Source organism: Condylostylus longicornis, unplaced genomic scaffold (assembly GCF_029603195.1).
Source record: "Condylostylus longicornis isolate FDR11 unplaced genomic scaffold, ASM2960319v2 ptg000044l, whole genome shotgun sequence".
NCBI lineage: Eukaryota > Metazoa > Arthropoda > Insecta > Diptera > Dolichopodidae > Condylostylus > Condylostylus longicornis.
Genome location: NW_026578013.1, coordinates 3,040,068 through 3,064,826, shown reverse-complemented (window position 1 = coordinate 3,064,826; position 24,759 = coordinate 3,040,068). Strand labels below are relative to the sequence as shown.

The 24,759-nt window shown below is 24.8% G+C and overlaps 5 protein-coding genes across 5 annotated transcripts; 4 read left to right on the top strand and 1 right to left on the bottom strand.

Moving 5' to 3' along the window:
- LOC129610273 (metacaspase-2-like) lies at nt 1-3,045 on the bottom strand. The gene is made up of 4 exons (XM_055522795.1): nt 2,973-3,045; nt 2,741-2,864; nt 1,125-2,681; nt 1-1,053 (listed from the first exon to the last, which is right to left on the bottom strand). Exons 2-4 carry the CDS (start codon nt 2,854-2,856, stop codon nt 357-359), a joined length of 2,370 nt encoding a protein of 789 aa, XP_055378770.1. The 5' UTR covers nt 2,857-2,864; nt 2,973-3,045; the 3' UTR covers nt 1-356.
- Nucleotides 3,046-4,338: 1,293 nt separating this feature from the next.
- Nucleotides 4,339-6,436, top strand: LOC129610448 (transmembrane protein 258). Its single transcript, XM_055523041.1, has 3 exons — nt 4,339-4,457; nt 4,525-4,654; nt 6,040-6,436. Exon 3 carries the CDS (start codon nt 6,054-6,056, stop codon nt 6,288-6,290), a length of 237 nt encoding a protein of 78 aa, XP_055379016.1. The 5' UTR covers nt 4,339-4,457; nt 4,525-4,654; nt 6,040-6,053; the 3' UTR covers nt 6,291-6,436.
- LOC129610443 (heat shock protein 83) lies at nt 4,527-24,450 on the top strand. Its single transcript, XM_055523036.1, has 2 exons — nt 4,527-4,654; nt 21,831-24,450. Exon 2 carries the CDS (start codon nt 21,831-21,833, stop codon nt 23,976-23,978), a length of 2,148 nt encoding a protein of 715 aa, XP_055379011.1. The 5' UTR covers nt 4,527-4,654; the 3' UTR covers nt 23,979-24,450.
- Nucleotides 5,309-5,695, top strand: LOC129610385 (28S ribosomal protein S17, mitochondrial). The gene has a single exon (XM_055522952.1). It carries the CDS (start codon nt 5,309-5,311, stop codon nt 5,693-5,695), a length of 387 nt encoding a protein of 128 aa, XP_055378927.1.
- On the top strand, nt 7,369-10,573 carry LOC129610446 (sphingosine kinase 2). The gene has a single exon (XM_055523038.1). The coding sequence runs from the start codon at nt 8,219-8,221 to the stop codon at nt 10,184-10,186; it is 1,968 nt and encodes a 655-aa protein (XP_055379013.1). The 5' UTR covers nt 7,369-8,218; the 3' UTR covers nt 10,187-10,573.
- Nucleotides 24,451-24,759: the final 309 nt, after the last annotated feature.

Genomic DNA, 24,759 nt, shown 5'->3' with positions numbered 1-24,759 from the left:
CTCATATCTGTCTCATATTATCAATCATTTGAGATTATTTTTCAAAACTAGTATATTATATTCCGAATATATATATTTACATATATATACATACATGTCTATATTTCTTCAGGAATTAATTACAATAAAATATAGCTTTCCTATGAACTAAAATTTTAATTAAATATGTACATACATATATACATATCTTTATGTAAGTGTACCTTTTTACTTTCGGTACAATTGTTGCTTAATTTCATAAAAATTTAGTATTAGAAATTTTATTTAATTTATTTCACCTACGTGATGTTAGTTTCCTGTATTGCTAAATTACCTAACTCTTGTTACTACTAACTATTTCAACTACCAACTTGCTCTTATTCTTTTGATAAGTGTCTTTTATTATATTGTTCGACCCATCTTAAAACTCTTTCATTAACATCAAGTTCGTGTTTTGTTAACTGATTGTTGGTATGACTAGTATCACCATTTTGGGCAATCTCTTCAACTATATAACTGTTTTCCATATTTGTTTCAGTTGCGTTAATTTTTTTATATCTCATTTTTAATATTACGGAACACTTTTTATTAATGTTATTTATTACTTGGCTTGTCAAAGTATTTTTAAAATGTAGGTATAATTCTCTCAAATCGTCAGTATTCAAATGTTCAAACTCCTTTAATAATTTATATTCGTTTGAAAAATATGGAATACCCAAATTATTTATCATATCTCGGATATCAGACAATGCTGGGTACTCTGAGTTTTCTATCATTTCGAAAGTTGGAAATTTATTCTCAAAATGATCGTTCTCACACCGTTTTGCTAATTTCTTCTTTAGAAAAATTTCGTTAAAAAACTGCTCATCCGGATTTTTTGTTGTATCGAAAGCCAAAATATAAGCAATATTATCTTTAATAAATTTAATATTGCATTTTATAATATCAGTAGATGACATTCTAAAAAATGTATTAACTGATTCTTGACTCCAACGTTCTGTAAATGGTGCAATGCCTTCAAGACTTCCCCTAAATGCTTGAGATGGCAGTATAGAATATTTCTTTGGCAGGTATCTTAAACAGAAAAAAAAAATTGAGATATAAAAGTTACGCGCATAATTAGCCTAATAATTTAGTACTCTTACCTTAAATAGTTTGTGCAGGATTTAATTATAATACCAACATCTATCAAATATAATTTAATTATATTTTCATTTTTTGCTATTAATTTGGCTCTATGCCAAATATTTTTATATGGAATACAAAAAACATTTCCTGGTTGCAAATGCTCTTTTTGAAGTCCCCATCTTTTATAAAAATCCTCATTACAAAATTTATTTAATTCAGTTTTAAAATTATTATAAATTATAGAATCATATGATTTAAATCTAAACCAAAATCTATGCGGATTATGAATATAAGTAACAATTATTTCGTGTAAGTTCTTTTTTGTTAAAGAATCAGGCAAAATGCATTTCTCTACATTTAAAGCAAAATCTTTATTATTAAGCCGAATTTTGATAATAAAACTTTCATCTTCTCTGCTATCCCATATCGATTCTATATCATCATTGATCCCAGATAAATGAGTATTTTTAAATCCTCCAGCACTTTCAGAATTTTTATTTTGACTTTCTGAACAAATCTTACAAATCTCTTGATGTTTTAAAGGGATCTGAAATTTTTCTAATTGAGTTAAATTATCACTATTAGGAGCTAAGTTTTTCTGATCATTATTTTGGTGATTCGGTTGCCTATTTTCAATTTTATTTTGATTTACACAAGGAATTTTAATAGTTTTGTATAATTCATCCTGATAACAATTCAAATGATTATTATCCATTTCTTCGACTTTATTTTTTTCAGTACAATTACGTACTTTAATATCTTCATTTTGCATTCTGCAATAGTCCAGCCTTTTTTGAATTTCACTTTTTTTTGGATTATCGGAAAAAAATGTAGTCGTTTGAGGCGAATCGTTGGAATTGTTTGTAGATTTGTTAACTATATTTCCCGATTTATCTTCAACATTCATAGCACGCATTTTTGAATTTAATTCATTATGGTTTTTATTAATATTATTATTTTTATATTTGTTAACGATTTCAGAAACATTATTAACTTCAGGAGCATTAACTTTAGAACCAATCTTTTGAAAATCTAAAGGACCATTGGTGTTATTTCGATTATTTTGATTTGTACGATGCCCCCTTTCGTTTCCATTTTCTGTTTTGATTACATGATTCTGATTCTGATTGATTACATTTGGAAAAGGAATATTTATATTCAAATATGGTAAAATGCTCATATTATTGTAACGTGCTTGGTTATAATTTTGTAGAACGGAAGTTGGGATATTCCACAAATCTTTATTAAAATAATTTGTTAAAATTGCCTGGTTATTATATAATTGATTGTAGTTATTTAGAAACATGGGAAAATTACTAATGGGGATATGACTCTGCGATAAGTTTAATGCGTTACAAGATGTTTGATTAAAATTTTTTTTATTTGTTTGATTCGGTTTTTTCTTTTGCTTTGATACCATATAAGTAATGTGCTCAGATTTTTTGTTATCACCTGTAGCTTGTATGTACAATATTCCTTGTTGTCTTTTTAAACTTAAAATATCTGGCATCGACTTTAAAAAATCCTCGAGGGAACTATAACCAAATGCTCGAAAAGGTATATCGTATCCAATGCTAAAAGTTTTTTTACTTGCATATTAAACAAACCCAAAAAAAAATAATTAGGTTCCTACCTTTTTTTGAAATCTTTGCGCAAAGTGTCTAAATTATAAGCATCTGCGTTGGATAGTATTAAGGCTTTGATGCAAACTTTTGTTTCAGCTAATGAGGCTATTTCATTTGTCGCCATGTTTGAACCTACGGTTTTAAAATTAATTTTTTTTATAAACAAATAATTCTTTTTAAAAATTTGAATATCTAGATTGTATCTAGGTTGTAGATCGAACATTTGAGTTACTTAATTACCTACAAATTTTGATATGTAATTTATGATGTTGTTTATAATTTTTTAAAAAACTGTCAAATGTATAGCAAAAAGACAGCACTAAATGTCAATTCGTTCTTGACACGCGTAATCTTAATAGGGTTGCGCAAACTATACTTGAGATACTTAAAATGCTGTTTTCCATGTACGACAAAATTTAAGATTGAAACTAAGATTGAGTTTGATGACTGTTTACATAATTATCTAAAATTATTTGATTGAGCACGGACTTTACATTAAAATTTAATAATTTTATTTTCGCATTCATATAAGATTATAACCAAATTAAAAAATAATTGATCGCTGGTTAGAAATGTCACGAAAAATTAATTGCTTCCATTTTACTTTTAACAATAAAACCAAGAAAAATTTGATATCAAACAAAGATTACATATTTCAGGAATTTCAGCGGGCTCATAAAACATACATATATGCATTTGAATGTTGAAAAAACTAGAAATATGAGTGTTAAAATCACAACCAAAATTTAAGGTTAACAATTAAAGGCAAGTACTTTATTTTAAGATACATGCAAAAAATAAAACACATATAATTGTTGAAAATGAATGTCTACCCAATAAGTATTTATGAAAGTATAGTATTATTCATGATTTTGCAGATCAAAGCAGCAAGTCTTATATTTTTTGGTTTTGAAAGATTTGTTTGAGATAAATTTGCAGATTTTTGGAAGTTTTCTAAAATCTTAATTTCAATAATACTAATCCTACAGTTTACGGAAAGCCGAACGCATCCCAAGCATATAGAAGACGACCATTTTGTATGTAGTTGCAATATTTTTGTATGAATATCAAACTTGCCTAATTTTGAAAAAAAAAATAATGTTTTTTTATTTTTTTTTTTTAATATACTTGGGGTTAAAACTCTGAAATTAATTATACACTTTTCTATTCTATCAGATTTCAGTCAATACTATATTTTTGACAGAAAAATATCTATTTATCGTATATGTTTAAAAATAACTTTTTTATCATGATTTATTTCATATTCTTTTGCGCCATTTTTGTACCATGCTCATTTTGACTTTGATTTTTCCTATATTTCTTAAAACTGCTTGTTGAGCTTGCAAACGAGATTTTGTTTTTTTAAATTTTTATATCAAAGAATTTTTATTATATCGAAGTATGATGTCTAAACATAGCGTAATTTTTATTTTTTATTTTCAAAATTCCAATTATTCCTACTGTTTCGTTCCTAATTTGAAACAATATTACACTTTGAAAGCTACTGATCTTAAAAATAAAACTTAATTTTGAAAAATTTTTAAATAGAATCCTCAAAAATAATATAAAGTTATTGAATAAAATTTGTGAAATACTATGATTTAAATTTAAGTATCAAATTTAATACAATATTTAGAAAGTATAAAATTTTAAGCATTGCGCCTTTTATTTAATAAGAGTGAGCGAGTCAAATACAGTTCTGGTCTTATAGTCATTTCGTTTTAAGTAAAACTGTCATTTCCTGGAATGATTGAGAAAATTCTACATTAAATTTTGCATCACTTTTTTCTAGGAGTTTCCTTGGAGTAGCAAAGTAATAGCTAAGCAAAGTAAAAACCAGTGATTTTCGGTGAAAAGGCATATAAAGCAAATTAATTTAGTTCAACAGTAATATAAAGAAAATTTGGGAAAATAATTAAAAGGTAAGTTTAAATATTCATTAGTTTTAAAATAAATAACACAATTTTAGGCGGTTTTAGTTTTACATTTTAAGTAAAAAGTATAACCTTAAAAATTATGGGAGACATGTTCTTTTTATATTAAGCGAATATTTTAGCATTAGAAATACTGAAATTTCTCCACGTAATATTTGATGCAGAAATGTTACCAATGAAAAAATTTAAGAAAAATAAATTAAATACCTTTGTGTTTAAATGCCGAAAACGTGAAAACACGTGTTGAGTTTATAACGATTTAAAGGAGTACTTATCTAATTACATATGTATGTAGATATAAATATTTGTATATACATGTGTGTTATGTATATAATAATAGCATATAATTTATATTCGAAATATTGCATGTACGTATGTAAGTACGTACATACATATGTTCTTTCTTACGTGTAATATATTCGTTATAAGAATCTTCAATCGATGCGAACGAAAAACAAATTGTACATTATAATTTCTTTGTCCTTTCAATATTGATTTTTTATTAGTGTTACTTATCTCCCTTATATTTTAACCTGACAGTCCTTTTTCTTTGTAGTTATGAGTGCGATTGCCAGAAGTTTGTTACTAGGACAATGTGTACCTTGTATAAAGAAAAATGCATCAAAAATCCGCATAAGAAAAATGGATTTTGATAAAAATTTAAATATGTATTTTCATAAGGATGAGTTTATATTTGCTCATGATCCGGAAAAGAAATGTAAATCTGGTGACATCGTATTAGTTAAAGAGCTACCAGAACGTCTAACACGTTTAATAACTCATTCGATACAAGAAATTATTTATCCTTTGGGTGATATCACTGATCCTATCACGGGTAAAAAAGTAGTTGTAGGAAAATATCGGGATGAAATTGAACATACCAATAAGTTATATGGAAAATCAGATAAAAGTTTTTCATATGAAAAAGCTCCACCGCGTGGTCGTTTAGAGGGTACTAGAGATTTCACGCATGGTGAAACTTATATTAAATATCATGAAGATGGAAAAGATCAACCTTTCGCTGTATAAAATAAACTAAATTTAGTATAGATACAAATACATGTAGAATTATGGAAATTTAATAAATATTTAGTTACAATATAAATGTTCCCCATTTCTTTGTTTGAATTTTAGATGGTCTATAATAAAGAAAATAAAATTTCATTAAGCAATTTAATTATTAAATTTGTACATATAATTAAAATTAATTAGGTTTGGTACCATTTCCTAATATAATTTTCAATATAAATATGTAGGTCCCTTCTAATAAATTGAAGTTTGTCCTTGCACTCGGTTAATTTTCAAATAGTTTTACAAAATATGAAAAAAACAATTATGTATGTTCCATAGTTTCTAATTAAGTTGCTTTTTAGGATATTTTCGGAAAATGGAATCAATGACTAGATATGTATCACCTATAAATCCTGCTGTATTTCCTCACCTTGCAACAGTTCTTCTTGCTATTGGAACATTTTTTACGGCTTGGTTTTTCGTTTATGAAGTTTCACGTCCAAAAAATACTAAAGACACCATATTTAAGGAGCTCTCTATAAGTTTATTCGCATCAATTTTCTTAGGTTTTGGTGTGCTATTTTTAGTTTTGTCAGTTGGAATATATGTTTAAATTTTAAACATTATTTTGAAAATACATACACACAATTTTTTTAGACAGTAAAACTATAAAAAAAAAATGTTCATTCCTAAAATTAAATTTTGTAAGGTATTTTATATTTCACCTTCAAATATATGAAAAAACTGAGTGCAATTTTAGTTAAGAGTATTTTTTTTCCATTAGATAGGTATATTTTTGATATTGAGGGTTTATGTACCTATAATAATAGAAATAATATATTTAACATTTTGACATATTCAAAAACTTTCAAGGTAAATGTAAGAACTTGTCCATATCTTCTTTAATTTCAAATTTTTCTAATAAATCATTCTTAATAATTATAACGTTTTGGAATTGATGCAGTTTCTATCTACATATTTCAAACTGTTAACTTCTACCGAAGAACTTTTAGCTTTCTTAGTTTCCAAAAGAAAAAAATTTAATTCTAATTTTTGTCCTCTTGTCTTGTTATACTACTAATTTTAGAAGAAAATTTTCTATGCATTTCTGTGTTGATTCAAATATGTATACTGTGGCTTTCATTATTAGAATTTTAAATTCCGGGATTTGTTTTTATCAGAAAATTAGAAATTTTTAGAATTATGTCCTATAATTTCAAGTGACACTTAAATTTACACAAGATAATATGGGTGAATATTATAAGTCCTATACATATTTGCAAAAATATTATTGATATATTCGATTAATTCTAATTGATATTTTCTCTAAATATTAAGCAGCTTTGGTCTTTAATTTACAACCTTCTTTAAAATTATGAAAAAAAAAACGCATTCACTTGATTTTAATCGAAGAACAACGTTAGTATTATTTAATGTTAAAAGTAACCATTATTTTTTCAAAAAAATTTTTCGAAATAATCTCATAATCAATCTTTTATATTTTAATCAAATGAATAAAAATTGCAAATGAATTGTAAATAATTTTATATGTTAATTCTATTCTCGGACAATTTAATAATTGAAATACCTATGTACTTAGGTGTGAAATAGATATGGCGAAATATAAAGCTAATTCCAATTTAAATGATTAAATTATAACCTATGCGAATAAATATATATACTTATTCACTACTTACCTAAGAACCTATACTTATTCACTACTTACGAATTTTTTTCCATATAATTTTTAAAATCTTTCACTATAAGAAAAAATACGAAAATGAAGATAAAAACTATATACTGGTAACATTTCTACACCGTATATTGATTGCGTAACATAAAAAATTCATATTATACTTAAAATATAAGTGAGTTTGTGTAGTAGTTATGCTAGACATCAACTTTAGATAGAAGGGCTGAAATTGTCAGACGTTTTATTTCCATTTTTTTTTCCAGTTTTTCAGTAAGTTATTAGCTTTTATATCGTATGCTTGTTTATCATCAGATTCGGTTAAAAATCAATTTTTTTTTTCTTTTTGATATTTGAAACACGTCTTTCTCCTGTGCAATTTAGTGTAGTTTATAAAATATTTTTTAAAAATTAAAATTGATTTTTTTTTTATAAAAAAAAAAAGAAAACTAAAAACAAAAATTAATATCGCTTTTTTTGCAAAGTGATGTAAAAAAAATTGTCAAATATTTAATCTACGGAACTTTTTTTAGTGGATATTCTGCCAGACAAGAAACAAAACATCTTCGTCAACACTTCACATATATGTATATATAAAAACTCCTCTTACCATACCTATATTAAGAAAAAACAAAAAAAAAAAAAAAAGAAAAACAAAAAAAAAGAAAAATTGAAATAAAGTCATTTTTACCTTCAAGAAGTGTAAATGAAGCAACACAATTTATTAAAAAAAAAACTTCACTTAATGTAGAAAAGAAAAAAAAAATTGGATTATTGATTGATATGCAAGTGTACATGTAATTAACGTTATTAAAATTATTAAAAAATTATATATATATATTTGTATACATATGTACAAAATGGACTTTGAAACTAAAGTAACAGATTATGAAATTTATGAATATGAAAAAGGTGGTAAAGATGACGCAAAAGAAAAAGTGTATCTTATAGAAACATTTTATATTACTTCCAAAAAAAATAATGTGTTCCAAGTCAAATTAACTTCAAGTGGGTTGTGTTTACATAAAGAAACTAGTAGTACTGGTAATACAAAAGAGCAATTAATATTATTAAAAGATATTATTGGATGCCGTTGTTTAAGAGCTACCAGACGTAAAATTCATGGTTCATGTACATGTTCATCTGCATTACAAAGTCCTACACATAATGCAAAAATTATTGAAGAAAATCCAGCTATATTAGCATCAAGTGATATTAATGAAGCAGATGTTAGTGCATATTTATATATATATGCATATATTATTAAAAAAAATAAAAGAAATCGTACAACATTAACATTACGATTTAGATCATTTGATACATACGAAGATAATAATAGGGAAGCACAAAAATGGAGAACAGCAATTAAACAATTAATTAAAGGTGAATTACCACCATTTAATATTACAAAAATTAATGATAATAGAAAAATATTGATATTACTTAATCCAAAATCTGGACCAGGTAAAGCAAGAGAAACATTTCAAAAAAAAATTATACCATTATTTATTGAAGCAGAAATTGGTTATGATTTACATGTGACAAAGAGAAGAAATTTTGCAAAAGAATTTGTACGATTAAAGAATATATTTAATTGGAGAGCGATTGTTTGTGTAGGTGGTGATGGTATTTATTGGGAAGTAATTAATGGTATTATGGAAAGAGAAGATTGGCAACAAGTATTTGATTCAGTACCAATTGGTATAATACCATGTGGTTCTGGAAATGGTTTAGCAAAATCAATTGCTCATAAATATAATGAACCATATGATTCAAAAACAGCAATTATTGGTTCTGCAATTAGTGCACTTAAAGGTAAAACTGAAAAAATGGATTTAGTTCGAATTGAAACAAAATCACAAATAATGTTTTCATTTTTATCGTGTGGTTGGGGCTTAATCTCAGATGTTGATATTGAAAGTGAACGTTTACGTTCTATTGGTTATCAAAGATTTGCCCTTTGGTCAGTTCATAGATTAATAAATTTAAGAACTTATCGTGGAAAAATATCATATATACCAATTACAACTGATACATCTGTACAGATTAGTAATGATAACGAAAAAGAAGAAAAAAATGAAAATTTAGTTGAAAATGCTTCCAAACCAAGCCTAAAGCATAGCTTTAGCTGTAATGATTCAATATTAAGTTTTTCGGATTGCCAAACTGATGGTGATGGTGAAGACACAACTGATATGTTATACTTAGAAACATCAAATAATAAAACAAATTCACAGAGAAGGCCACGTTTAGATAGTTGGTATTCAGTTGCTTCCAAAAAAAGTGCCTATTTTTCAACATCGGAAAGTGTTTATCAAAGTGTACACGATTTAAAATCAAATAATGATGAATCAATTGGTAGTGAAATAGGTGCACAAGTTAGAATGTTTGGTCCAGCATCTAATATACCAGGTTTAGCTGGTCCAATATTACAATCAAATAATGAATGGGTACATGAAGAAGGTCAATATATAATGGTTCATGCTGCTTATCAAACACATTTAGGTTCAGATTGTTATTTTGTTCCGTCCGCAACAATAAATGATGGTATTATATGGTTATTAGTAATACGAGCTGGTGTATCAAGATCCCAATTATTATCATTCATGTTAGGTTTAAGTTCTGGTACGCATTTATCTGTTTCTAAAAATGATGATCATTTTCAAATGATACCTGTTAAAGCATTTAGAATAGAACCGATTGAAGGTTCACAACATGGCAATATAACAGTTGATGGTGAAAGTGTTGAATATGGACCTATACAAGGTGAAATATTTCCAAAAATGGTTAATTTATTAGTTCCAGACACTGACTGCTAAAATTTAATTATAATGTAGAGAAAAATAAAAAAATAACGTAGAGTATAATTTATTATTGTTATAATATTAGGTACTTAAAATATAGGGTGTATGGATATAAAAAAAAATTTTTTTTATTTTTTTTTTTTCTTTGTCTATATGTGATTTTTTGGTATAAAAATTGTTAAAAATTACAAAAAAAAACGAAAAACAAATTTTAAAGTAATTTTTTTTTTTCAGTAGAATAACAAAGAACAAATATACTAAAATTGTTAAATAATTTAAGAAATTTAATTGTTAATTTTTCAATTAATTATAGAAAATAATCAAAAAGTAAAGAAAATTTGTTTAAATAATAAAACATAAAAAAAGAAAAAGTTTGAAAAATAACAAGAAATAATGGTTAAATCAGTTGTTTTCATTAAATTTAGTTTAATTTAAAAATTGTTTTAATGCATAACTACTGCACAAAATTTTAGAAAGGTAAAAAATTAAAGTTAAGAAAAACAAAATAATTCGAAAACATTTTCAGTAAGACAATGATAGAGTTTTTGAAGTAACATCAATTCCATTAACAATTATTGAATTATTTTGTTAAAATGTGAATGAAATTTAGAATAGTGCCTAACTCAGTTCATTGTTTACTGAATTGAGTTTTGGGTAGGCGCGTAGTGAAGTAGTCAGAAAATATGTTTGCTAAATAAATTTTTCTTCATAGAAATTTTCTACTGTAGAAAGGATCTTTTTCATACAATAACTTTAATCTTATATAAAATAAAAAAAATTTTCGTTTAATTTCATTTGGTAAGACAAATATGAAATTATTAATAAATAGGTTTATAAATACTTTGAAATATTAAGCATATAGGTACCTATGTTTTAATTGAAATTAATGTTTACAATATGATTACCTATATAACTCTACTATAATTTGTAATAAAAAATGAAACTGTGGAAATTTTTAATTTTAATTTAATTTCAAAATATTTTCTTTTTTTCCATGTGTTTAATTTCAAATATTTAAATACAAAGTTTCCTATTTATTGTCATTTATTTCGAAGTTCAATACCACATTTTCTAATCTTAAAATTTTTGTTTGTTCTACACTGTTTCATTTTTTTTATTTTGAATTACAATTTTTTTTTTCATTTTTGATAATGTCAGGCGGTAGTGATAACTTTTTTTTTTCTTTACATAATTTACGTATGTATTTTTTTTTTTAGTTTACGTGTATATTTTTTTTTTTGTTTAGATTATGGTATTGAAATTTAATCAATAATCGTAAATAATTAAAAATAAATCAATATAAATTTGTGATTGTTTATCTTTGACGACAAAATGTTATAGGTACCTATGTAAATACATTTGTTTTAATTTTATTAGTACAAATGCAATAATGGATTAATATAAATTATAGCCAATATAAAGTGAACACATGTTCATTTTTTAAATAAAACGGTGTAGATTTTTTTCTTATTTAATTTTTATCAAAATCCATCAATAACAATTCGATGATAAGATTTTTATTTTTATTTTAAAAGTCCAATGCCTTTTGATTTTGTTGATTAAATTTTTCTTCAATTTTTTTGTTTTTTTCATTTTATTTTATTCTTATTGTAATCAATAATAATTTAATTGATCTCAGGGACTAAGCATATGCCTACAGAGTAAGAAACAGTAAGAAGTTAAAATGGAAAATATAAAATTGAATAAGATTTTATATAGCATTTATTTATTTATTTTTTTTTTTTTTAGTTTGCACATGACACGAATATTGTGCGGATTACCTATACATTTATAAAAGTATTTATTGGAAAGACAAAATGTACCTACTTATTATCTTGTTTATTTTGTTCTAAATTAAATTTATGATATAAAGTGAAACCAGTTTTAAAAGAACTTTTAATTAAGGCTAATAATTTAATTAGTTAACATTTGATCCTATAAGTGAGATTTATTTATAAGTAGAAATTTGACTGAATTTAATTATTAATTAAATAGAATCAAGTATAAACAGAAAATATATTTTTTTAAATTATGATTTATTTTTTAAAAGAAATGTATTTGAATTTCTTCGATTGTTCGAATTTCGAGTACTTTAATTGAATTTTATAGTTATATTTTTATATATGTGAATTTTTTTTATGATCGAAACCAATATACATACATTAAAACAAAATGCAACATTCGATCGCAACTTGCATGCATTCGATCGCAAATTTTCTTATGTAAATCAGAATTTCTAAATTCTAAAATAGGAAGATGATTGATTTATTAATAAGATAAAATTTCAAATTCCTGTAATACGATTTTCGAAATCTAATACTTTTGAATAATCGAAACTAAAAAATTTTTAACTTTTTTAATTCAGAAAAAATTTACTTTAACTGGAGTCGAATTTAATTTAATTAAATTATTTATTAATTTAAAATTAAAGATTTTAAGGTTTTACTGTACGCATTTTATTATTTTTTTTTTCTTTTTTGTTAATTATATTTTGTATTTCAGTAATTAACACAAATTGTTTTAAAACTGCAACGATGACAAAAAAAAAAAAACATTTTTTTTTGTTTTTGTCTTTATACAATTTAGAATTGCAAAAATGAAATAAATTCAAAACATGTTCCATAAGTGTAGATTCAATTGTATTTCGCGTGGATAATTTACGTGGTTTTCTATACAATAGTACCTATATGCAAAAGCTATTTCAACTTTTTCTCTTTTTAACAACCTATTCTATTCTATAATTTTATTATTATTGTTAATTTAACATCAAAAATTATTGTAGGTATTGTATGTGAGATAATGCAATTAAATTTTATGAAATAATATTAATAAAGGTCGAATAGATATAAAATTTAAATTAAAATTTAAAAAATTCTAAATATTTAATTAAAATATATTTTTACAATTTACATATTTATACATAATATGCGAGAGAATTTTTATAATTTAATTAAGTTATTTGTAAAATATGATAAAATCTAGAATGAATGAGTAGATTATATAAATTTAAGTTTTCATATTTATGAAATATTGTAAAAATTTAAAAAAAATGCAGTTCTAAATTATTTAGGGGTATGATAGTGATATATTTATACAATTCATTTGCTAATCGAGAATCGAAAATCTGTTCTGTTCAAATAACGTCAGCATAGTTTAACTATATTTCAACTTCAACGGTTGGGTTAGCTATATTTCAATTATATACGAGTAATAAGTATATTTATATATATGGTTTTATTTCATTCTTATTTGCTTATTTTCGTAGCTTAAAATCACGACTCTTAATTGTTATTAATTATGTATTTCGAACAAAAATTAAACGGTAGTTTTGAGTACTTACTTTATGGTCTAAGAATATGTGGTTGTCTCCTTATTGAATGTGGTTTAATTAATGTGATATTACTTAAACTATGATTTTATTGTTGAAATAAAAGAGTTCTAACTAAGAATTTTAGCAGAAACTTCATTAAATACAAACAAGGAGAGCATTTGTATTTTGTATGCTTCATCTAAAAGAATAAAATTTATCATATTCGTATAGCTAATTCTGATAAAATTTTAATATATAAGAACATATTCACTTTATTTCTATATGAAATTGACTCCCATCGCCATCAAACAAATTCATCATCAATTTAACACTATAACTTTTCCCAATACAATTTAGATTATTAAATTTCATATAAAACAAAATTATCTATTTATAAAAGAGGAATTCCAATTTGGTACTCTTAAAAATATTACGTGATAGAAATTATAAATTATTTCTTGAATTTTTTTTTTGACCTACCTTTTTCTGTTTTTAAATTCTACTAACGTTTCATAAATTAAGTTTAAGCTTAAATTCAAATAATATAGTTAATAAAAAATTATTTTATGTGTTCTGTTTAAAATAACAAATTTAATAGTTGCTACTTTTCTAAAAATCTCTTAAAGCTTTCTGTGTGAACAATAAGTGTTAACAGACACAAAACCGCACATTTGAATTCATTAATAAAATTGTTCTTTTGTTAATAAATTTTGTTTTCCTTCCATTTTATTGCAAAATAAAAATATATTTTGTTTTCACATATTTTAAGTATGATTTGAATTAAATATAATGTGTAAATTTTGGGAGACAGTTAAGTAGGTACATATTAAGTGTTGAGGAGGAAATGAATCATCACTTAAAAGCCCACCCACATCAAATTTTTAATTAATTGTCATTGTGAGAAAAAATATTATTGTACGTACATAAATATTACTGTACATGGACGATTTTTGCACCAAAACAAAAATTGAATTGACAAAATTTCGAAGCCCACATACAATAATAAAAAAAAACAGTCAGTCTACAGACCTTGTTGTATATGATGCGCTAATATCTTTTTATTATCAGTTTAAATATTCGCCAAAAAGAAAAATTGAATTCATCACACCTAGCCTAATTGATTAATTATACATACTAGCTTTTCAAAAGTGTAATGTAATTTGAAGCGTTATACTATATAGTAACTAGTCTAAACAAAAAATTGTTATACACAATTTTTTTTTCAAGTTCAAGATTTTTTTTAAAAGCTTTTAATAGAAATTTTAAAAATTTCAATATCACAAAATATTAAAAAATAAATAAAAATAAAACATGTACATAACTACTAATATTTAATTTCTATGTAAAAAAAAATATCTTCATTCACTCGTACACGCTCGTTAGATTAGAACGCTAATAAATCTAAGTCACAATTTAAAGATTTTTCAGGAGAGCGTTTTAAAGTTTTTTTCTTTTTCAAATTTATCTTTTCTTGTTGGGATTAGTCAAAGTCTAGTTAGGGTAAAAACTTCATTAATTTGTCAATTATATTGGTTATGCTTATAGAAACCGCGAATGCGGAAAAGAAGTTCCTTTACATGAAAATTACGACTAAGAATAATTTAGTATTAAAGAAGCAATGTGCTTTTACAAAACAAGCCTACGTTTTCACTTCAGTAGGACGAAGCCTATTTTTTCACTTCAGTAGGATGAAGCTTATGTTTTCACTTAGGAAAATAACAATTATAATGTGATCGTAAATTATCTTTAATTCACATTTTTGCTGAAAAGTGGATTTACAATAGTTATGATCTAAGACAGTGATATACAAGTACGTATACCTATGTTGATTTTAATGGTTAATTAAAGTGTTAATGAATTGAACAATCTTCACTTCTATTGTCAAAAATCTATTTAGATAAACACATGAACTCATCATATGAAAATAATCTCTATATAAGAATAACGATAAATATAAGAAATCAACATCACTTCATCAATAACAAATTTTCGTGCAGAATTACAAAAAATTTTTTAGAATTAAAAAAATAAATATTTTTTTTAACAATTTTTTTTTTGTATATATACGTACACAATGTGTACATATGTACATATGTCTATGATAATATGTATGAATCACTTTTTATATATGTACCTATCATTTTTTTTATATAATTACACACGGAACTATTGGCATGTTACAATTGAATTTTATTACACAACCGAAACGATAAAAAGAAAAGCTACTTTTTTTAATTTACAAAGTATATATACTGTACATACGTACATATATATATTATGTACATTTATGTGCAAAAATATAAGTAAATTTGCTATTTAAAAAAAAATAAATGTTTTTTAGGTGAACTTTGAAATTAAATACGAATTTTTTGTTTTTTTTTGTAATCGATAAAAATTAGCTATACTATAGAAAAATAATAATAAAAAATATTACGGTATAGATTAAGGATAGTCTGGCAACCTTAATTATATAAGGTGAGTCAAAAATAATAATAAACAAATTTTTAATGGAATGAATGTGTTACAATAACTATAATTAGTGCAGTTACTCAACTGGCACCTTAATTTTGCGTTTAAATTAAAATTAATGAAAAAGAAAAACAAAATCAAGAATTTTTTTAAAAAAATTGTTTAAAAATCATTTATGACAATAAAAGGAATAAAGGTAATAAAGAAATTTATTAAAAACGACAAAATGCCATAATCTTAGAATGGAAACTGGAGATTAATAAGTTGATTCATTTCACACGATTTAAAATGACATTTCGAAATTCACAAAATTATTATGGTTGCAGTTAGTTGACTCTTCGTCAGAAATATAAGCAACTTACATAAAAGCATAACTTCTTCAACCACGTCGGAAATTAGCCGAACTAAATTTATTTTTCATACAACACTATAACTTTGTTTATACAAATATTTTTGACGTTTGGCATTTAAAAATTTCGTAATTAAAAGTGAGTTAAGAAGTTAAATAGGATTGAATTTAGCAGCATGTCATTTGTCGTATAAAATTCTAAGTTAAACACACTTGTTATTTATTTTTAAAACAAATATTCTGAAATTTTTATTTACAATGAAAAGCAATGGAATGTACTTAATGTCAAAGAAAACCTACATTCTGAGAAATTTTGAGTAAATTTTCTCATTTTCATGTCACGAGAGCGTTGCAGAATTTTACCATGTCAAAATTTTATAACATCTCGGATTTATTTTACTAATTTAAACTTACATTCGCAAGAAAAAAAAAATAAACTATTTAGTATTTTTTTTTTTTAATTTTTATCCAACAATAATTTATGACTGTGCGTGTCACGATAATTTTTAAATTAATCTAATAATTAAATTTAAGACTATGTTAATTAACTATTCTCGTATTTTTTTTTTTGATATACACATGCTCTTTTATGTAATAAAAAGTAAAATTTAAATAGTAATTAATATTTGTGAGTATTGTTAACGTTTGTGATATTCTCAACACAAATCGAATTGAATTGCATATTTGTTTTAATTTACTCAATTTATGTACTCAATTTTTATACGTGTAATAGTCAAAATTTATATTCTTGTTATACTAGTATACACACCCTCTTTTTTTTTGCTATGAATGAATAATATTCGATACACTGAAAGAAATTTAATATTATGAGGCCAACAATATACAATTGCGACTGCAATAAGACTATTTTTTTTTTTCAAATACTTAATTTTTACAATATTTTACTTTTGGGGGAAGTGTGACAAAAAAAAAATGTCAATAAAATGTCAATGCAATATAATTGATAAAATATTATAACAGTTTTCTTTGTATTTTCTAATTTACGTGTGTCTCATTTATTACAATATTATTTCAATTTCAAAAGTACAAATTTCTAGTTTAAATAAGAATTTCATACAATAATTATTTTTATTAAATTTTGTTTATTTAATTTAAATGAATTTTTTTTTAAATCCCTAATGACGCTGACAAATTAGCGTGTATAAAAATAAAATTACTTTTAAATGTAAATTTTTTTAATTAATTACACAATTCACCTGTAAACTAAAAATATAAAGAGAAGGAGATGAGAACAACAAAATGAGGTTGACTGTTATACAAATTTTTTCAGTATTTTCGCATTCATATAAAAGGACAGTATTAAGAATATGAAAATATTAAATCCTGTATACAAACAGTTTTTGATAAATCTTGATAAAAGGAACATGACCCTAATAATTAGTTAGTTTGATAAATTCCCAAATCCTTAATTGAAAATTTATGTTGTCTCTGACATATACAAGTATAGTTATAAAAACCAAATTGAGAACACGTTTCAAAATTAAAAAATCAAATAATTTTGCATATAGAAATTTACATTTTCTTAATTATCTTCGACAAAAGTTTTAATAATTAAACTTTGCTAATAATTGATTGAAATAATAAAAAAACAAAAATTTTCAAATTATTTTCTGTGGGGTAGTGTTGTTTTGCTTCTTCATATTACAAATTGAACTTATGAATTTCGAACATACACATATGTATGTTTGTGTAGATCAATTGTTTGTGAATAAATTTTATTCATCTTTTCACTTAAAATACAAAGTAAGAGTTTAAAATTTTAAAATAATAAAAATATAATATGTATGTATGTATGTAACACATGTAATATGCAAATACATACATATAAAATGAAATTTCCAAATACAGCCTTGAACTGAAATTAACTCTTCTCTTTTTTGTGTTTTTATTTCTTAAAGGTTTTTTATTTTTTGTTTTTTAAATAAAAAAATGAATAAAAATTCTTCAAGTTTATTGGCTTTTTAACGATAATGTTTCTTTTCCAAATCCCAAAAATGGGTTTTTGTTTTATTATATTTGAAACAGATATGAAAATTTCAAGTTACTGAAAATGGTATTTTTTTTTGTTGTTAATTTTTGATGTACTTTTCTCTTTTTTTTTAACTGTGTTTGTTAGCATAGAGATATGTACATTTTGTACATCACATACGCCAAAATTCATATTTTGTATTTCAAATCAAATATAAGATTTTCAATAAAGTTTCTTTATTATTTTTTCTAATATTTAAATTTTAAGAAAAGAGTTACGCGCCTGTACCTTACCAATATTTGTAATAAAAGTTTGACATTTCATATTTCGAACATCAAAAATTATAAATTCGAATATCGTATTTCTACTTGTGTTGTGATCTTCAAATTGTTCAAATATAAAGTATAAAGATTAATACCAAAATATGCTAAAATTAGAATCAATTTGTTTGTACGAATTCGGATCCTATAAAACGTATTTTAATTGATAAGTTTATTGTTATAGTAATTTTGATGAAAGAAAATTCTAATTTCAATTAGTACTATAAATATCATTGTGTGGAAAATTGCGTCATTTAGGAATTGCTTAGATATAAAAAAATGGTCAAGTGAGCGAATTTATTTTGTCAGTAATTTAAGTGAGCGAATTTAAAATTAAAAATTTTAACTTCAAAATGAAAACTTCCAAATGAATTCGATTTAATACGTATTCAAAATCAAGTAATGTAAAAATTCTAAATAAGAAACTAAACTTGAATTAATGATTCGCTAACTTGTCGAATTTTCTTAACGTAGCGGATTCGCTAATATTTTGATACGTATACTATGTATCTGTTGTGATTGAATTTTCAAATTCACATAACAATTGTCACATCATATTTTGATTCATCAGATATTTTGTCGAATTCGCTATAAATACCAAACTTTCACATTCACCAACTTTTTTTTTTTTTGTGGTAAATTTACCATGCACAATAAAAGCCAATTTAATTTGCAAAAATTTTTGATACACAAATTACTCAATAAAAGACCCTGTAGAATTAAAAAAACTATGGTAGGCGATAATATTATAATCTCTTGATTAATCTTAATTACCAATTTTGATATCATTTATCATTTATGCATAATTGGTAAATTTTCCATGTATAGTCTACAGTTTAATTTTAAATAAGCTTTATTTCTTTAGAATTTTAATAAACTAAGGAAATTAGTTTTACTGATAACAATAATTTACTTCACCATATTATGCTTAAAAGTATTGAGTATAAATTTTTTTTTATATATATTCTGTAGTTTTTCATTCAGAAATTTAAAACTTTAAAATTTTTTTTTTTTTTAAGCGAATGGAAGTTTTTTTTGAGTCATAAAATTGTTCAAATCAAAGTTCAAACGTTTAATTAGTAAAATTTTATTCAATTTGGATCTAACCATATTTATTATCTAAAATATTAATGATAACTGATTAAATTTGGCAAGGTCTTGACAATTATAAGAACCTTTATACATATGTATAACATATAATAATATAGTTCTAATTGATTTCTGTTATCATTTTCATTTATTCCAGTAAATTTCTGAAGAAATTTAAGTAAGACAAAGTTGGTAAAATTTGTTAATGTTGACAACAAGCATTTGAATATAACTTTTATCTTGAACACGAACCAATAAACCAGATATGCATTAAGGTTAATTATTTGACATTTCGTTATCGACGACGAAACTTAGTTATCGACATTTACAATATTTTTTTTTATGACTAATATTGTCTTATGTGGTTTAATCTAATCGTTTAATTAAAATTTAATATTTCAACTAAAATGCTCCAATTAACGCATTTTTTAATTCTTATTAATTAATTAAAAAGAAATTTTGTTCAATATTAGTTGCAAGATAAAATAAAAATAAAATTAAATTCTCTGTATTGCAAATGTGCAATTGGTTACAAACGTTTTTTGTTTTATCAATTAAGAAAGCAAAAAAAATATAAAACAAAATAAAATTTCAATAGTTTAGAACTAAGAAAATCGTTTAATGCATATTTTGCGGATCATCGCCCTTTTGTAATTTTTTTTATTTTTTGCAACTCCATGTTTTTCTTTTACTTTTTTAGTTTATTTGTGCTAGTTTTAAAACGTAGATCTATTTTTAGAACTCAGCGTAATTAATATACCTATTTGAATGCAAAAATAAAAAAATTATTATTTAAATATTGCGTATAACAATACGGTTTGTATATTGAAATAAAAATATTTAATAATTTTTAAATATTCAATTGAAAAATTAAACCGTTCTATGTAAGTTTCTTGCTTTCAATTTTCTAAATTTTTGCTGAAGAGTCTGCAAACAAGGATCAAATGAATATTGAACTTGACATGACAATCAAATTAATTTATGTGTTGATTGCCATGTCAAGCTGAAATATTGGCAAAATCTCGTATCTAATCAAGAAATAATATTTACATGAAGCTGTTGTCGAACTTATTATCGTTTTCGAATACTAGCTGATATTTTGAGTTAAAAAGTTGAAAATTTTTCAAAGAATGCAATTATTTCAAAAATTGTAAATATTTACATTGATTTTTTTTTTAATTTGTGCTTAAACTGGTCCAAAAGGACCAACCATCAGCATTTTTCTGTTGATCTTAAAACTAGGTTAAGTAGACTTTAGATCATCCACCGGATGGTCCTCCCCAAACTTGAAACCCAAAGCGAATAAGGCGGAATATCATGAATGATATTACATGTGCTACCACCTGACTAGGTTAATAGGTTTGGTTCTCTTTAGCTTTCTATTAATTCGTGATTAACGTCCAGGAGTCGATGTGCTTCTATATTTTTATACTGTTTCAATCTGATGCTGTGTTTGTTGACTGCAAGTTCAATATCTTCTTTGACAAAGTTTATATTGAAATGCCTGTGTAAATCGTAATTGCGGACTAAATTTAGAGATAGTGTAATAAATTTAGTATAGCCTTCAATTATTAGGATATCAAAATTATATGAAATTTCTTATACACCAAAATGAAAGTTAAAATTATCTGAGTTATTAGGCTGAAATGCTTGTTAATTAAAATGCGCTGAAAGCGTTGTTAATATTGTTATTATACTTGAATGTTGTTACTTACCTATTTATACCAATATTAAACAATTATGTTGTTATAAAATAATAATTATATAAATAAGATTGATTCAATTTACGAGTTGAGAGATTGATAACAATTTTAATTATTGTAATTATGGTAGAAATATTTTGAAATAAACACACATACAAATAGTTTACCATACAATATTCTATATGAACTAGTTGAAAAAATTCTATTTATTTGCGACGCAATTTGAACTTGTTTCAAAAGTTTTTGTATAATTTACGATTTTGTTGTCTTTTTCATTTCCTCCCCTTTCTAAAAAAAAAAATTCGTTTACAGCACATTTACAGCTCAAGTTACGCATTTCGAAGTTTGTTCGATGACATTCAACTTTATTAATTACATAAACATTTTATTTTATTTGTATACTTATTCCTTGTTTTTTTCTCATTTTAGATGGCTAATGTTGAAACAACAGATGTCGAAACTTTCGCTTTCCAAGCTGAAATTGCTCAGCTTATGTCATTGATCATCAATACATTCTATTCAAATAAAGAGATTTTCCTTCGTGAATTGATTTCAAATTCTTCTGATGCTTTAGATAAAATTCGCTATGAATCATTAACCGATCCTAGCAAACTTGATTCTGGAAAAGAACTTTACATTAAATTAATTCCAAACAAGGCAGCTGGAACATTGACAATCATTGATACTGGTATTGGTATGACTAAAGCCGATTTAGTTAACAATTTGGGTACCATCGCCAAATCTGGAACCAAAGCTTTTATGGAAGCTTTACAAGCTGGTGCTGATATTAGTATGATCGGTCAATTTGGTGTAGGTTTCTACTCTGCATATTTAGTAGCTGATAAAGTTACTGTTACTTCTAAACACAATGATGATGAACAATATACATGGGAATCGTCTGCTGGAGGTTCTTTTACAATAAGAACAGATCATTCAGAACCATTAGGACGTGGTACCAAAATTGTTCTTCATATTAAAGAAGATCAAGCTGAATACTTGGAAGAAAGTAAAATTAAGGCTACAGTTCAAAAGCATTCCCAATTTATTGGATACCCAATTAAATTGTTGGTTGAAAAAGAACGTGAAAAAGAAGTAAGTGATGATGAAGCTGAAGAAGCTACAGAAGAAGAAAAAAAAGATGATGAACCTAAATTAGAAGATGTAGGTGAAGATGAAGATGCAGATAAAGATAAAAATAAGAAAAAGAAGAAAACTATCAAAGAAAAATATGTTGATGATGAAGAACTTAACAAAACTAAACCCATTTGGACACGTAATGCCGATGATATTTCACAAGAAGAATACGGAGAATTTTATAAATCATTAACAAATGATTGGGAAGATCATTTGGCAGTTAAACACTTTTCAGTAGAAGGTCAATTGGAATTCAGAGCATTACTTTTTGTACCAAGACGTGTTCCATTTGACTTATTTGAAAATAAGAAAAAATGTAATAACATCAAATTATATGTTCGTCGCGTGTTTATCATGGAAAATTGCCAAGATTTAATTCCCGAGTGGTTGAATTTCATTAAAGGTGTTGTAGATTCAGAAGATTTACCTTTAAATATTTCACGTGAAATGTTACAGCAAAATAAAATTCTTAAAGTAATTCGAAAGAATTTAGTGAAAAAATGTATTGAACTCTTCGAAGAATTAAGTGAAGATAAAGAAGGATACAAAAAATTCTATGATCAATTCAGCAAAAATATTAAATTGGGCATTCATGAAGATACACGCAACCGTCAAAAATTAGCTGATTTCTTAAGATTCCACACATCAGCTTCTGGTGATGAATACTGTTCACTTGCCGATTATGTTAGCCGTATGAAGGAAAACCAAAAACATATTTACTTCATCACTGGTGAGAGTAAAGAACAAGTAAGCAACTCAGCCTTTGTTGAACGAGTTAAGAAACGTGGATTCGAAGTTGTTTACATGACAGAACCAATTGATGAATATGTCATCCAACATTTGAAAGAATATCAAGGAAAACAATTGGTATCTGTTACTAAAGAAGGTTTAGAATTACCAGAGGATGAAGAAGAAAAGAAAAAGCGTGAAGAAGATAAAGCTAAATTTGAAGGTCTTTGCAAACTTATGAAACAAATTTTGGATAATAAAATTGAGAAGGTCACTGTATCAAACCGTTTAGTTGATTCACCATGTTGTATTGTAACATCCCAATTTGGTTGGTCTGCTAATATGGAACGTATTATGAAAGCTCAAGCACTTCGTGATTCTTCAACAATGGGATATATGGCTAGTAAAAAGAATCTTGAAATCAATCCAGATCACCCAATTATTGAAACATTACGTCAAAAATCTGAAGTAGATAAAAACGACAAAGCTGTCAAAGATTTAGTTATTCTTCTTTTTGAAACATCATTACTTTCATCTGGTTTTTCATTGGATAGTCCACAAGTTCATGCTTCAAGAATTTACAGAATGATTAAATTAGGTTTAGGAATTGATGAGGATGAACCAATTGTTAATGAGGAGGAAATGCAACAACCTGCAGCAGCTGAGCCCGCAGCTGATGCTGAAGATGCTCTTCACATGGAAGAAGTTGATTAAGTAGATAGAATGAAATCTGCTTACAAAATGTAAAGATCTTAATTGCACAATTTTGTTCTACTTTTAAGATTTTAATTTTTTTTTTAACATTTTTAATTCAATAATAAAATTGTAATTTTTTTTTGCATGAGTATATGTAATATTATAAATTATGTATATTTAATGACAAAAACAGGATTTTTGTTATATATATGTGTTATTGCATTTTTAAAACGATAAAATTAATTAAAACATAAATTAACATGATTTGTTAGTTATACAAAAAATAAATCTTAAATATTAAGGAAATTATTTTAAAAACGATAAAAATTGTGCATACAGTTAGAACTCAATCTCACATTTAAATGCTTCAAAAATTCTATGTTTAACAGAAATTAAAGCATTCCATCAAATTAATTCCTAACGCTTTTTTTTCAAAATATGAATGAGAAACAAAACAAGTATTCAATAAAATAATTTTTTGCTAAAATAATATTTTGTTTTAATTACAAGGTTCCCAATGTTAATACATTCTTTTTTATTTGAATTACATATAGCTTCCTAAAATATTCATTGTGCATTATAATATTTTGTATAAAATTTTGTTTAAAATGCAAGTTTATTTACAGCGCAAGGCGATCAAATTCAAACAACAGTCCAGTACATGTACTGCAATTCCGAGTTGCAGTAGGAGGTTTCGTTGCAGTTCAGTTACTGTAGTCAAAATGAGAAGACTTGCATCAGAATTCAAAGTAGTATGACAAACAGTGTTATATTTGAAGTAACTTTTAAACTAAAAAGG